The following is a 15,906-nucleotide window of genomic DNA, read 5'->3' as shown; positions in this document are numbered from 1 at the left end:
TTTGTTTCCCAATCAAGATTTCTAAAGACTTTCTCTAGTGCAGCTGTAAATAATTTGGAAGATATGGAAGATATGTCACCTTGCTGGATGCCTTTTTGTATTGGGAACTTTTCACTGTTTTTGTATAATTTAATTACAGAAGTTGCATTATTGTAAATATTTTTATATATATATATATATGGTTTTTCAGTTCCCTAGGTTTCAAGTGCTTTTAGTGTCGCAGATGTTTTAACTGAATCAAATGCTTTTTCGTAGTCTATATAGGCGACATAAGGGTTTATTGTATTCAATTGATTTTTCAATGAGCTGTCTTAATGTGTGAATATGGTCCAAAGTATTGTAATTTTTTCTAAATCCAGCTTGTTCACAGGATTGCATTCCCTCTAGTTTAGATTTTATTCTATTATTTATAATTTTGTGAACACTTTATATATATGGTGGGGAGTAGGCTTATTTCTTATTCCCTTATAAACAGGATAATTCAAATAAAACATCTTGACATTAACATGTCAGATCATAATCCAGTTCTACTTAAATTCTGCTGCATGGAAAAAGTAGAGATCAGTTCTGGGCCATGGAGACTTCCACCAAATTTTCCATTGATCTTTTCAACCAAATTCCAGATCCTGTGTTCAAATTGGAATAATGTTACTTGGAACTGGCATATGTGGTTAAAATTCAAACAAGCAGTAAAACAGAATACAATTGAATGGAGAAAGGAACAGGTTTTTCTCAAAAGAAAGAAGTTGAAAGACCTGTATAAAGAGAGAAGCTGGTTTGTAGCAAATCAGCACAAGGGTACAGAATGTAGCAACATCATTAGAAACATCAGCCATCCGTGGAAGTTTTGTAAGAGTGTGGTTAGTAGGGGTGTGCAGACCAGATTTTTTGCATGGAGAGTGGTGAGTGAGTGGAATGGATTGCCAGAATTGGTTGTGAATTCTCTTGATGGTGAACAGGTTCAAGGAGGGACATGATGGGATTTGTGTTTATCATGGTTAATTTGGGTCTCCTGCAATGAGTCTCCAGACTCCATGAAGATGCTGTTAATAATGTAATATTGTAAGCCTGCACATTTTTTTAGCCATTGCAGACATTTTTAGATAGCATTTCATACCTATCAGTGTATTGAAAAGCATTCAGCAAAGCACTTTAAACAAGAATAAATCAAATTAACAAAATTATCCTAAATTTAAAAAAATGTTTCATGGCCCCATATTTTTTGTTTCCCATGGGACAATATGTATTATGTTCCTGAGCATGAATTTCTTGCTACAGCTAAAGATTTATAATTGCTATTTGTAAGTGATTATTCTATTTTCATATTTTTGCTAACATTTTGTGAAATTTTTTGAATACGACCTTAGCTAATTCTTCTTAACCTGTATAGGTTTTCTTTAAGTATATATATTTTTTTTAGCATGAAGCTCTGAGCAATTTGCGTAAAGCAAAGTCTCTTTATCACCAGCGGCAACAAGAATATGAAAAAGCTAAAGAATCTTCACAAAAAGCAGAGGTCAGTGAAGGTATTGAATCAAGTAAAGCAGAAAAGAAGAAGAAATTAGAAGAGGATGCACAACAGAAATCTACAGAAGCTGAAACAACATATAAAGGCTGTATAGCAGAAGCAAATGAAAGGCAGCAGTCTTTAGAGAAAATAAAGGTTAGCTTAAATTTTGTACATGCATACTCATATATTCATCTGTGTTTGCTTTTTACATTGAGTGTGTGTGTATTAACACACACAATGTGAAAATATGTTAATTTTTGCTTTATATAATAGATATTTGAAGAATAATCGAAATCAATCTTTGCCACAGTTTTGGTGGAATCTAGAAAAGTTAATAACTTCTGCTTTATTGGAAGTTTGTCAAAGGAGGAGACGGGGGGAATCTTGTGTGAATTATCAATGGTCTTAACTATTGACAGGTTATTTCCTGATGTGTGCCCTCGAGAGGCACACATCAGGAAATGAAGACTATGAAAGTCCAACAAAACATTTTGACTATTTGAGTAATTTTATGAGGATGATAAATATGGAAATAGATAACAGAATAAGCTGGTTTGGTGGGAAGTTAGATGTAAATGAGCCAAAATCCCAAATTTTGATATGAGAGCAAATCCAAAGCGACATAGTCATTTAAATAGAATGGAAGATGAAACATTAGACTGATGCAGTCCAGCATAGCTTTTCTAGATTTTCCAAATATATAGAACTCTGAAAGTAGGCATTTCATGCTGCCCACTGAAATTCATATACAACTTAAATACATATTACAGTGGTCAACAAATTAAAACTTTTTAAAATTGAAATCCATTTAAATGATTCTAGTGGTATAAGCTATTCAAGTCATGGAAAGATTTTGTGAAGAATACAGATGATAAATACCACGAAAGAGGTTAATTCTTAATGTTGGTAAGCGGCAGTACATACATGTTGTTTATTTTGTCACGATCCACTCAATTTCTCATTCTAAGAAATTGAGTGATTCCGACCTGCTGAATTTAGATGCACAGCAGGAAAATCCTGAAGAATATGAAGAAAATTTAATCACTGACAAGCCCAAAGAGATTTCACAGAAACAATTTCAAAATATTTTTCATACAATCGAAGTTTTTAAGCAGCAATGCTTAGAGGTTGATCCTGATGAAGAGAGAAGCAGTAAATTTTGCAGATGTAGTACAAGAGGCAATAGGGCCATATTTTTTTCAGTTTGTATGAAAAAAAGAAATAGAATGCCTGGCAAACTATGTTAGCTCAATTCTTTGTTAAGAAGTAGAATAATAAATTTATATTCTGAATATGTTTTACTAATTAATTAAAAGAATCACGTATTAACCACGGTGAAAATTATTTAATTGTAAATATTTCATCCTAAGTATCTTAGGACATCATCAGTATAGTAGTTTAAACAATAATAGGAATAACATACAGTTAGGGCACATGATTACAATAGAATCTCATTAAACGTGCGTAACGTGTTACAGAAGTAAAAAAATAATTATTATTATTTTACACAATTTTGTATGACAATTTCCCATACTTTAGAAATAGTAAGAATGTCGTTGCAGTTTAAATTTGGTCTATGTAGTAGGGCTTCAGAACTTTCTTTATATAAACGTTCATGTTTATATAAAGATCTATGTAAAAGTTTAGACTTTTCCCAATGGATCCTATGGCTTGGATTTTCAATTCCGTGTTGAGAGAGGCCAGATTTCTGCAGTTTAAAAAGACGAATGTGGTCTTGATGTTTCGAGATGCGTTTCTGAATAGACCTACCTGTCTGCCCAAAGTAAGACAATTTGCATGAGCATGGAATCTCATAAATGCCATGCAACATCAAAAGTGAGAGTTTGTCCTTAGGAGACGGTAACAAGTTGTAAATTTGGTCGATAGGTTTGTAAGTAGTGGCAAAATTGTATTTCTTCATAATTTTAGAAAGACGTTCAGAGATGCCTTTAACGTAAGGTATGGAAATCCTATGGACTTCTTGTCTGGTTTGATGCGTGGGAAAGTGACTGATGATTTTTTGAGTTGTTTTAGGATTATATCCATTTAGGATGGCTGTATTTTTGATTACTTTTAATTCTTGGTTTAGAGATTCTTCAGAGGAGCAGAATTTGTATGCTCTGGAAACTAGTGATTTAATAATGCCAGATTTCTGAGATGGATGATCAGCAGAAGAATTGTGAATGTAGCGACCTGAGAATGTAGACTTGTGAAAGATAGGCGTGGCGATGGAACGGTCTTCTTTTCTTTGAATGTGTAAATCCAAAAAGGTGATACCCTGTGGAGATTCTTTTTTTAATGTAAAGTTGATGCGATGATGAAGAACGTTAATTTTATCTAGAAACAGTTGTAATTCATGTTCGGAATGATCCCAGACTGCAAATACGTTGTCAACATATCTTAAGTTCACTTTTGAACCCAAACCAAAGTTTTGGTTTGGGTTCAAAAGTGAATATTTTTTCCTCAAGGTGTTCTAGAAACAAGTTTGCTAGGTTTGGTGATAAAGGAGATCCCATTGCTGTTCCTTCTTTTTGCTTGTAAATTTGACCTTTCCAGGTGAAGTAACCTGATGCAATAACAAACTTGAGCAATTCAACTTTATTAGACAGAAATTTTTGAGTTAGTAATTCTATTGTTTCTTTATGGGGAATGTTCATGAAGAGGGAGACAATGTCGAAGTTGATTAACAAGTCAGTTTTTGACAGTTGAATGTCTTTCATTTTTGTGTGAAACTCTGTAGAATTTTTGATTGAAGAGACTGAGGGGCCTATGTGAGGACGGAGAAGGTTAGATAAGAATCTTGATAACTTGTAAGTTGGACTGCTGATACAGTCTACGACGGGTCTGAGTGGAACATTAGTTTTGTGTAGCTTAAAAAAGAATCTCCACAGGGTATCTCCTTTTTGGATTTACACGTTCAAAGAAAAGAAGACAGTTCCATCACCACATCTGTCTTTTGCAAGCCTACATTCTCAGGTCGCTACATTCACAATTCTTCCACTCATCATCCATCTCAGAAATCTGGCATTATTAAATCACTAGTTTCCAGAGCACACAAATTCTGCTCCTCTGAAGAATCTCTAAACCAAGAATTAAAAGTAATCAAAAATACAGCCATCCTAAATGGATATAATCCTAAAACAACTCAAAAAATCACCAGTCACTTTCCCACACATATCAAACCAGACAAGAAGTCCATAGGATTCCCATACCTTACATTAAAGGCATCTCTGAACGTCTTTCTAAAATTATGAAGAAATACAATTTTGCCACTACTTACAAACCTATCAACCAAATTTACAACTTGTTACCTTCTCCTAAGGACAAACTCTCACCTTTGATGTTGCCTGGCATTTACGATATTTCATGCTCATGCAAATTGTCTTACTTTGGGCAGACAAGTAGGTCTGTTCAGAAACACATCTCGAAACATCAAGACCACATTCGTCTTTTTAAACCGCAGAAATCTGGCCTCTCTCAACACGGAATTGAAAATCCAAGCCATAGGATCCATTGGGAAAAGTCTAAACTTTTACATAGATCTTTATATAAACATGAACGTTTATATAAAGAAAGTTCTGAAGCCCTACTACATAGACCAAATTTAAACTGCAACGATGTTCTTACTATTTCTAAAGTATGGGAAATTGTCATACAAAATTGTGTAAAATAATAATTATTATTTTTTTACTTCTGTAACACTTTACGCACGTTTAATGAGATTCTATTGTAATCATGTGCCCTAACTTATGTTATTCCTATTATTGTTTAAACTACTGTACTGATGATGTCCTAAGATACTTAGGATGAAATATTTACAGTTAAATAATTTTCGCTGTGGTTAATACGTGTGTTTCTTTTAATTATGATCTCACGACAGGTTTCATTATTTAAAAAAATAATAATGTTTTACTTTTTTTCAGCTTCATGGTTTTTCTTTAACTAGGCCTTGAGATATGCCCTAATTCTTTTATAAAAAAAAATTAAGGGTCAAAAAAGAAATTTAAGGAATAAATTATACTTTTTCTCATAGGTTATTATATTCAATTAGTGCGTTTTCGATTAATGCGCCTGTTTTAAAGAACGCATTAAATGCATTAATCGAGGAATTGCTTATATACACAAATGTGCCAAATGTATATTAAAATGCATGTTGTAATAGATCATTCTAAATGACATGGCAACTAGATTAACACAATATTGAGATATGATATGTATGTATGTATATAATACATACACACACACACACATTTATAAAAATAAATTTAAAAATTAAAAAAATTTAATGCATTTGAGGATAAGTTTAACCAAACTTTTGGAATAGGAAGGCAGGTCGTTATGATTTGTTGTGATGGGATGATGGAATAAGGCTTCAGCACTTTGAAAGTTTGATCATTTACATTTAAAAGTTAATATTTATCCAAAGCAAATGTAAATTGAAATTTGCCAATTGGATCTTGTGAGTTGTGTTACCAATACCACATTGAGCTAAACCATTATCAGGTTTCATAAACTGGATGGTGTTCTAAAATATGTTTTTTGACCAATCTTCCCATTTGATCAAAATAAGACAAGTTGTCTTAAACCCCAGATAGCAGAAATGGTGACAGTGTATCTTTGTGAAAAGGTAAGAAGTTTGAGTTTTAAAAGTGTTGAGGAGGTGAATGTGCCTGACCACATACCACCATCTCATTGGTCTCTGGAAGGTCCTATCTGAATTTGATGGATATCTGAATTTGGTTTCATATTGTGGTTGAAGCTTGAGAGCGAGAGAGAGTAACCTATAAGAAAGGACATTCCAGCATCGCAAGCCTGAAGGTGGATGTGGGGTGAGCAGAAGTAGTACAAGATCGAATAGATAGATTTTCCATTGTTTCCATTCAATATTGTGCATGCTGCAACCAATATGTGGCCTCACAGACTTTGGGCCTGTTTGAAGGCAAAAGGGAAGCATTTCAAACATTGACTATATGCATGTTACACATGAAGTTTGTATGCACTGAAAGCTGTAAATGATTTACTGATAGATACAAGGTTTATGCACTGCTCAATTTGTGAGAGTATTTATGGCTAGACTAGTTTTTTTGTGAATATATTTCTATCCTACTGACACAATTCATGTTTAGGTTCTGGGATATCTATCTTTGAGGATTTGATCCAAAGGATTGACTTTTTTTTTTTTACTCCAGTAAATCATTCCAGTTCAGAGCAAAAAAATTCACTCTCAGAAGTGATGCTCCATCTGATAAAAATGCACATCGTCATCATCAAATTCCTGACATGCACCCTCAAGGTATACAGGATATGATAGTACTACATGAAAAATTTACATCATTACTAATTTCCTATCTACAATTTTTCTCCAAATCAGTCTGTTACCAACATTATCAGTTGTGATCAACACTTTGATCACAACTGCAGTTATAGAGACTGTTCTATAATTGGAAACTTCTGTTCTAGAACCATGCTTGTGGAGAGGTATTATTTTGCTTTCTTTCCACTCCTTAGGAACCTTTCCCACTGCAAGACCTTCATTAAATAAGTAGTTCAAGGACATGGCTAATTCTTTTGCACATCCTTTAAAAATACATGGTGATATATTCATCTATTTCCACAGCCATCTTAACATCTAACCCAAGAGCAACATGTGATACACCTCTGATTCTTTCACCTTTAATTCTCCTAACCCTTCCCTCTCTTCTATATGTTGCACAGCATCATTTACACACTGTAATATATGCTGACAAAATGTTTGTTAAATAATTCTGTTACATCATTTGGTATGGTTACTCTATTATCATAACTATCCACCAGTGTCAACCTGACATAATTATTTTTCTTCTTGCTTGCCACATATAGCAGAAAAATTCCTTTGGATTAACTTTGACCTGACTGGTCAATCTTCTCTCATATTCTACTTTTTCTTTTTAACCATGCTTGTCATTTGTCATCATTCCCTTTTTTATATATTCTTCATGCATCTGTTCACTACAAACTGTCATGTACTTCCTCCATAACTTCTATTATAACACTGCTTGCTTGATTTTACTTCATCCATCTCACTCCTATTCTCTTTATTTGCTTAACTCTTGGTATGCAGTTATGCATTGCTTGTGTTAGATACTACCTTATCATTTCTCATGCACTCTCACCATCTTTTCTACATAATTCATCAACCCAGTTTATTGATGCTAGTTGACTACGGAGCTTCCCATAATCACTCACCTTATAGTTCACCATATAGACCTTCTTGATAACAACTTTTTTCCTGTTTGACTACCTTACAAACCTATACCTCATGATAACTTTCACCAACAGGTGGCAGTGTTGATACATCATTCACAACCACATTCTGTGAGCATGTGGTTATGAATTGAGATATCAACACTGCCAAATTATCCTGCAGAAATTCAACAAATTCACTCTCTTTGCATCAATTTACTATGCACTATCTCTTCTTTCCAAATGATGTTCCTATAATGAAAATCTCCCATTAGCATTATCATCTTCCTTTTACTTTCCCAACTAATTTGTCTAAACATTTCACAATTAGTGTTCACATTCCCTGGCCTATAATGACATTCTGTTAGAAATATTACTGTATTGATCTCAAGTTCGCACCAAACAGCTTCAAAATGTTTACGAATAATATTATTTTCCACTTTCATTCTTGAAGGACACAATTCCTCTGCTACCATTAACATTTCCCCCCCCCCCTCCTTACTTCTTCCTATCCTTTTGGAAAATTCAATATCCTGCCATTTCAAGTCCTAACAGTATATCATCCTCAGTCAAAAAAAAAGTTTCACTTATGCCAATTATTTTTAGGCATACTGATTTGATCAATGCTACAAACTCAGACCATTTATTTCTGATACTTTACATTAGTATACAAGCATAACAATTCTCCACTCTTGGAGACTATCCCATCAACAATCACTCTGTACTCTCTCTCTCTCTCTGCTATAATACACTTCTCTCCTTGTTCTGACCATTCCTGTTTCCCTGATCATGTCTCTGATTTTCATTCATATACTTCTCATTCCATCTGTTCTGCACCGCATCACTGTGCCCTGCCATAATCACTTTCTAACCTCCTTTATATCCACCTCTTCCTGTCCTTCCTCAACCTCTCTCTGACTTTTAGTAAACAAAAACTACTCCAGGTGACCAACACCAAACCCATTCAGATACGTTCCATCGGCTTTGAACCATTCTAACTTTTCTTCGAATTCATTCCATACATTAACAAATTGAACACTCTCTGCCTGACACAATTCAGCCATCTTGTCATTTATTATCGTTGTTTCCTTTCTCAGTTCTATACTCTCATATCCGTGCAACAAACTAACCACTTTCCCAATGACACTATTATCCTTCACCTCCTGCAACAACTTCAAGTCCCTTTCCACATTTTTTGTCTCACTATCCGTGTTATTTGTTTCCATCACTACCACTAATTCTGACGCCCATTCTTTCTTTCTGTGCAAAGCATCTAATATTTGTTTTATGGTACCACCGGGAGAACATATTTTATGCACCTTATTTTTTTTTACCACACCTTTAATGATTGAATCGCCATGTAAAGATGTTATCATCTTTAGATGCTTGCTTCTTCCTATTAATCTCCTTTTCATTTATATCAATTATTCTCTTCTTTAAATATTCAATTTTCTCCTCTGTATGTTTAACTTGACTCTTCATTTTCATTAACTCTTGCTTAAGCTCTTCCATCCATTTTCTGATTATTTCTGGTAACACTGTTCTCATTTTTGGAATGTCATAACCTTTCATCACACTTCTCACATTTGCTGCACTGCATCACTCTGCCCTATAATACACTATAATACTTTCCTTTTCTATCATTTCATACTAATACTCCATAAATCTTTAACATTTTTGAGTGCATACACAAAACAATTGTATTGTGTCCACTGCGAAAAGTCCAGGAAAAAACTCAATCTCCTGAGTTGTGACCTTCCATGTTGCTGGCGCATGTTTCTTTATTGCCACTGCTGCCATTTTTGTAATGTTAACTAGCACTTCCATGTTAATCAAAAAACAACCGAAGCAAAGACATTTAGAATCACAATACCACAGTACAGTGATTATATCTGGTCTGGCTATTACTTAAAAGCACTATTATACAAATCTATGTGATATAATTAAGAAGAAAAAAAACTTTTCATAAAACCATTCAAATACAGCGACAACAAATGCCCTTATTTGGCAGATTCAACTTCCAGTATTGACATAGTCCTACACTCATTTCGAAAATGTTCCGATGATGGTCAGTCGACCGAAACAGTCCACACCCCGTTAATGCTCTCCCCTGTCCCAGTTTCCCCATAAGTAAACCCTTCCGCCCCTAAACAGAATAATGTATATATTTATATATATATTATTAACACAAAACCTGGGTTTCCAGATTTATTTTTCCCGCGTCAACCCCCCCCATGCTCCCTTCCTATTATTATTATAATTATAATAATAGTGTTTAAGAGGAGTAGCATGGGAATTTTCCCAGAAACTATACCTAATATCCTCGTTTTTTAATATGATATTGCCATTGATGCCATCTGTTCACGCCCCTATTCTTTCTCAGGACTCTCATATCTGTGGTCTCCAGTCATTGGTCAAGTGTTTTATTTCTAACCCAGCTCTCAGATCCATAAGTTAAAATTGGTTTGAAAGCTGTCTTGTGTATAGCAAATTTAGTGTTTTGACTAATTGCTCTCTTATTCCATATAAATTTATTCAGTTGACTTCCTACCATACCAGCTTTGTTGATTCTGTTGTCTGTTTCCATATTTAATTTACCATCTTCACTAAAAATCATGCCCAAGTAGCTGAAATGTTTTACTTGTTCTATAGGTTCTTCATTCACAATGTTATTTTCAATGCTTCTGCCTGTTTTCATTGTCTTTGCCTTGTTATTGCTGACCTTCATACCATATCTATTACAACAGTTATTCAATTTAGTCAGGGAATCTTGCACACTTGTAGTGGATTTATTTAAAAGTATAACATCATCTGCATAAAGCAAATAGCTGAGATTAACATCTCCAATTTTGATATCATGTTTAATACCACTTTCCTTCATAATGTGATCCATATAGATTATGAATAACAGAGGAGATAATGTACATCATTATCTGACACCAGATTTAACATAAAACCGCCTTCTTGTACTTTGTTGAATTCTAACTGCTGACTTGCAACTCAAATAAAGACTAAGTATTGCTTGATATAATTCCACATTGACACCATATAACTGTAATGTTTTGAATAGCTTCTCTCTTGGCAACTTGTCATATGCCTTTCCAGATCTACAAAACTTAAATACAGATCTTTGTTATTAATAAATTAAAGACCTAATTCTGTATGTTAGTCAAGTAAATATTAGTTTAATATCCAACATTTTACTGACTGATATCTGTCAGCATTTTCAAAGGAATATACTGGTAAGCAATAGAAAGTAACAAAAACTAGGAAACTAACCGACAATTCTAAAAATTATATAAAGTTATCACTGTGCGTGATACAATGATATAATATGCGTGTTGCAAGCGACTGTAGCAACTTTTTTAAATGTTCTGGAATGGTAGTTGTCTTCTATGTAGGGCATATGACTCATATATCCCATTCAATATTATGATTGGTAGAGGCAAAGTGTGAAGAAAGGCCTGATATATCCTATCTGTTATTCCTTACATAGCCTATGTGTTCTTTCTTTTTTGTATCAAAACTTCTAGATGTCTGTCCGATGTAATTAATACCGCAAGAACAAGGTATGCTATAAACTCCAGAGTATCTGTAGAAAGGATGGCTATCTTTCAGTGATCTTATAAACTTCTGGTCTCAAAAAAAATATAATATATTTTTTTGAGCATATAATCCATATGCTCAAAAAAAGAGCTATACAGTGTACCACAGACCCTAACTACCTACAAGAAGAATTAATGAAAATATCCAAAGATCTATCCCTAAATGGCAACCCTACAAGAATCATCAACAAGATTCTCTTTAGTGACATACTGCAAAGACAACGAAATGAAACCCAATACATCAGCTCTATAACAATTCCATTTGTTAGTGCCATATCCAGAAAATTAGCTCTTCTTCTAAAACCATATAATATCAGAGTAACCTTCAAACCTATTAAGACCATTCAAAAGTTTATAAGATCACTGAAAGATAGCCATCCTTTCTATAAATACTCTGGAGTTTATAGCATACCTTGTTCTTGTGGTATTAATTACATTGGACAGACAACATCTAGAAGTTTTGATACAAGAAAGAAAAAACACATAGGCTATGTAAGGAATAACAGACAGGATATATCAGACCTTTCTTCACACTTTGCCTCTACCAACCATAATATTGAATGGGATATGAGTCATATTCCCTACTTAGAAGACAACTACCATTCCAGAACATTTAAAGAAGCTGCTACAGTTGCCCATTCAACAGGTAACTTAAATAAGAATCAAGGCCTAATCTTACCAGATATATGGAAAACTCTAATCAGATCATTTAACCAAAAAGAAATGAACTTTCATGAAAATTACATTAAATATCTCAACAAATAAAACGTTGTGCTTGCGACATGCGTATTATATCATTGTATCATGGGCAGTGATACTTTATATAATTTTTAGAATTGTCGGTTAGTTTCCTAGTTTTTGTTACTTTCTATTGCTTACCAGTGTATTCCTTTGAAAATGCTGACAGATATCAGTCAGTGACACGTTGGATATTAAACTAATATTTACTTGACTAACATACATAATTAAGTCTTTAATTTATTAATACTAGTAGTCAAGAAAAAGGTCATAATAAAAAGATCTTTGTTATATTTACACGATTTCTCAACTGTTTGTCGTAAAGTGAAAATCTGATCCTGACAGCCTCTATATGACCTGAATCCAGCTTGTTCTTCACCAAGCTTTTCTTTCACAATCCTTCTCAACTGTTTCTCAAGTATACTTGTGTAAATCTTACCTGAAACACTCAGTAAAGAAATACCTCTGGAATTCTCACATTCAGTTTTATTTTATTTATTGACTAATAAATAAAATTCAGTTTTATTCAGTTTTATATGGATACTATGAGAGTTCTATTCCAATCATCTGAAATTCATCCCTCTGTCTAAGGCCTTCTGAACTATGCAGTGCAGCCACCGTAAGACTTTTATATCTCCATACTTGAGCATTTCTGGTCGAATATCATCTACTCCTGTTGCCTTTCTTTCCACATTTCAGGCCTTTAGTGGCTTTTTCTACTTCAAGTATGGATATGTATTCCTTACTGCATCCCTGTTGAGTTTTTTTTTTTTTTTTTTTTTACCACTGTGCTATCACTGCTTGTTTCATTTAGCAATTTTTCGAAGTAATTACTCCATACTTCAAGGATATCTTTTTCTCCATACTTCAAGGACATCTCTAATTCTTTTAACAGCACTCTTTCTTCCATTTCTGAGCTTTTTTAACAACCTCTAGAATATCTTGCCACTTTCTTGATATTTATTTTCTGTGTTCGTAACAAAGTCTTTTCATGACTTTTGTTTAGCTAGTTTTACACAGTGTTTAGCTTTCTTAAATTTGTCTCTACATTCTCTAAGAGTATAAGCTGACTTATTTGCCTGGAACTTTTGATACACTGTTTTTTTTTTTCTTCACTGCCTTTTTAACTTCCTGTGTCCACCATGAAGTTCTGATTTTTCTATCCTTGCAGACAATCTCACCACATGCCTCTCTGGCCGAATCAATCAATGTTTTCTTTAGGGCTTGCCACTGCATAATATCCATAATAAAGGTTAAAGGTATAACCAACACCAAGAGGGAAAAAATCATTCATTAAACTCACTAATATTTTGCTGATTTTCTACCCAGCATCATCAAAGCACAATGAAACTGACAGACACACAGCACTAAACTATGTAATTGTAGAAACAGCTTAATTTCATGCAACTCTGATGATGCTGGGCAGAAAGCCAGTGAAATATTAGTGAGTTGAATAAATGCATTTTTTTCCTCTTGGCATTAGTTATACTGTTAAGCTTTATAATGGATAATGAACAACACCTCAGCATTTCTTTACGACGTCTACTTTGTCATAATGCTTATGACTAAGTGGCCTACCTGCTGTTCTTCATTCTATATAATGAAGTTTCTTTATGAATGGAGATAATCCTTGCAAATTTCCAGCTGCATGGGAAAATTTCTAATCTCTGTTTACTAAAATTCAGAAATGATTTAATTATCCCAAAATGTGCAGGATCAGCTAGATTTGTAACAATTGCAGGTGCAAACTTGACTTGTTTGTCTGTTTGCTTACTTGGGAAATGGAGTAAAACCAGGTTTAAAATAGCTTGGTATCTTTAACATTTATCCCAAAACATACATTTCTGCACTCCTAAATGCAATATGGCATCTCTAGCCTCATCATTTTCCATATGTTTTAAAAATTCTTTCAATGTTTTAAAGATATTTTAAAAAGTTATTTTTTCTGCTTTTTATTTTTTATTTATTACATAAACATTTGTGAGATAATGATAATGATTTGTGAAAAAATGACATGTTTTCATTTGCAGGTGGTAGCCTTTCCTCATGACAATTTTGATAGCATCTTACATGTGGATAAGATGTATAAGTGATTTCATTACATGTTGATTTGTTGACATTAGCAAGTGATCTTTTTTATTTAATCAACATGTTTATTATATTGACTTTCCAAAGAAAAATGTGTTATAGAAAACCAGATTATGATAGAATTTCATTAAAAAATATACTCCCTTACAATTGCTTATATGAATGAAATAGCTTATGATTTTCTTTTAAGTTGTCAGTAAACTTTGTACTTATGACTGAATATTTCTTTTATAGGAAGAGGTGTTGATACAAGTAAGAGAATTAATGCTACAATGTGACCAGACCATGAAAGCTGTTACTGTTGGCTATTTCCAGTTACAGCACACAGTATCTGCTCCTGCACCAGTTCAGGTCAGATTTAGTGTCAGTCCACATAAAGAATATAATATTATAGGTTCAAATATATCAACTTCTTATATAGTGAAACTTGTAGAGTATACATAACTAAAAAATCACATTCTTTCAATCTGTCTTCATACTCCACATCCTAAAGACCACTGACTTTTGTGAATCTTCTCTGGACAATTTCTAACATATCCTCATCACCAAAAACTCAATGACCAAATCTGTTCACAATAATCCATATGAGGCCTTATACAATAGAATCATAACCTCTTTATTTTTGCATGTCAGGGTCCCTGCATCATTGCCATTATCCAACATGACAACTTCACAATTTGTGCAATGTGGCAAATGAATTCTAGGTCCTTGTCTATCCACACCACTAATTAATGCTACAGTGATCCACAAATGTGACAGTTTTATTGCCAAAATGGAAAACCTTTTAATGGTGTATATTGATGATCAAATTGGTTGGCATGTTCCCTTAAGCCAAGCTATTCAGAATAGCTTTTTCTTTTGCGAAAAGTATTCTAAATTTTTCATTTTCATACCTGATGTGAGTAAATGCCTTATTTACATCATTTATTCTCATATATGAGTATTTAAAAATGTTATTAAACCATTAACCATAAACCAGGACTTGAAAGTATTGTTAAAGGTAGCGAAAGAAAAGAGTGACAGAGTTAGGATGGTGAGTCTGTTGCCGCAGTACGACAGAGAGGAGTTTAGAAGGAAGGCCATAATCGCAAATGACTTTATGCACAGGTTATGCAGACGGTGTGGTGTGGAATTCGTGGCCGTGTGGAATGAGTTTGATGGGCGAAAGGATTTATACAAGATGGATGGCATGCATTTGAATGGATTTGGTGTGCGGAGACTGGAAAAAGTGTTGCTGAATGAAGTGAAAATGGATGTGCAGAACCAGGGAAACTAGAACTACCAAGGAGGGGGGGGGGGGAGTGGATATGTGGACATCAGTGAGACAGTTGAGTGTAAGAATGTATATAATGTACCCGAGCCAGTACTAAGGACAAGAAATCGGAATGGGATAGTTAGAATAACGTATCAAGATAGGAGTGGGACAAAGGGACATCTGCATTTCATGTATACTAATGCCAGGAGTATTAGGAACAAGAAGGAAGAATTTTTGGCCTTGGTTGGCTCTTTCTGGCCACAGGTTATTGGCATTAGTGAAACATGGCTGATGGAAGATGATATAGTTAGTGGGATAGAATGTGTAGATTATAGTGTGTTTAGAGGGACAGAGAAAATAAAATGGGGGGAGGGGTGTATTGATGATAGCTGATGAACTGCAGCCAAGGAGAATTGAAGTTGTATTGCAGGATAGTGAAAAGAGCTCATTTGAGGCTGTTTAGTTTTGAGATTGAGACTGGCAGAACA

The 15,906-nt window shown here is 34.0% G+C and overlaps 1 protein-coding gene across 4 annotated transcripts in view; it reads left to right on the top strand.

Moving 5' to 3' along the window:
• Positions 1–15,906, top strand: part of LOC150101214 (rho GTPase-activating protein 45-like) — a 519,012-nt gene that overhangs the window by 273,914 nt on the left and 229,192 nt on the right. For all 4 annotated transcript variants that reach the window (XM_090401286.1, XM_090401287.1, XM_090401288.1 and 1 more), the window contains 2 exons: positions 1,421–1,663; positions 14,398–14,514. In XM_090401286.1, coding sequence (XP_090257412.1) covers positions 1,421–1,663; positions 14,398–14,514 — 360 coding nt within the window. The remainder of the gene's footprint in view (positions 1–1,420; positions 1,664–14,397; positions 14,515–15,906) is intronic.

Source organism: Typopeltis vanoorti, chromosome 12, assembly GCF_054136105.1.
Source record: "Typopeltis vanoorti isolate ZY-2024b chromosome 12, IOZ_Tvanoo_1.0, whole genome shotgun sequence".
Lineage (NCBI taxonomy): Eukaryota > Metazoa > Arthropoda > Arachnida > Uropygi > Thelyphonidae > Typopeltis > Typopeltis vanoorti.
This window is presented reverse-complemented; position numbering and strand designations above follow the sequence as displayed.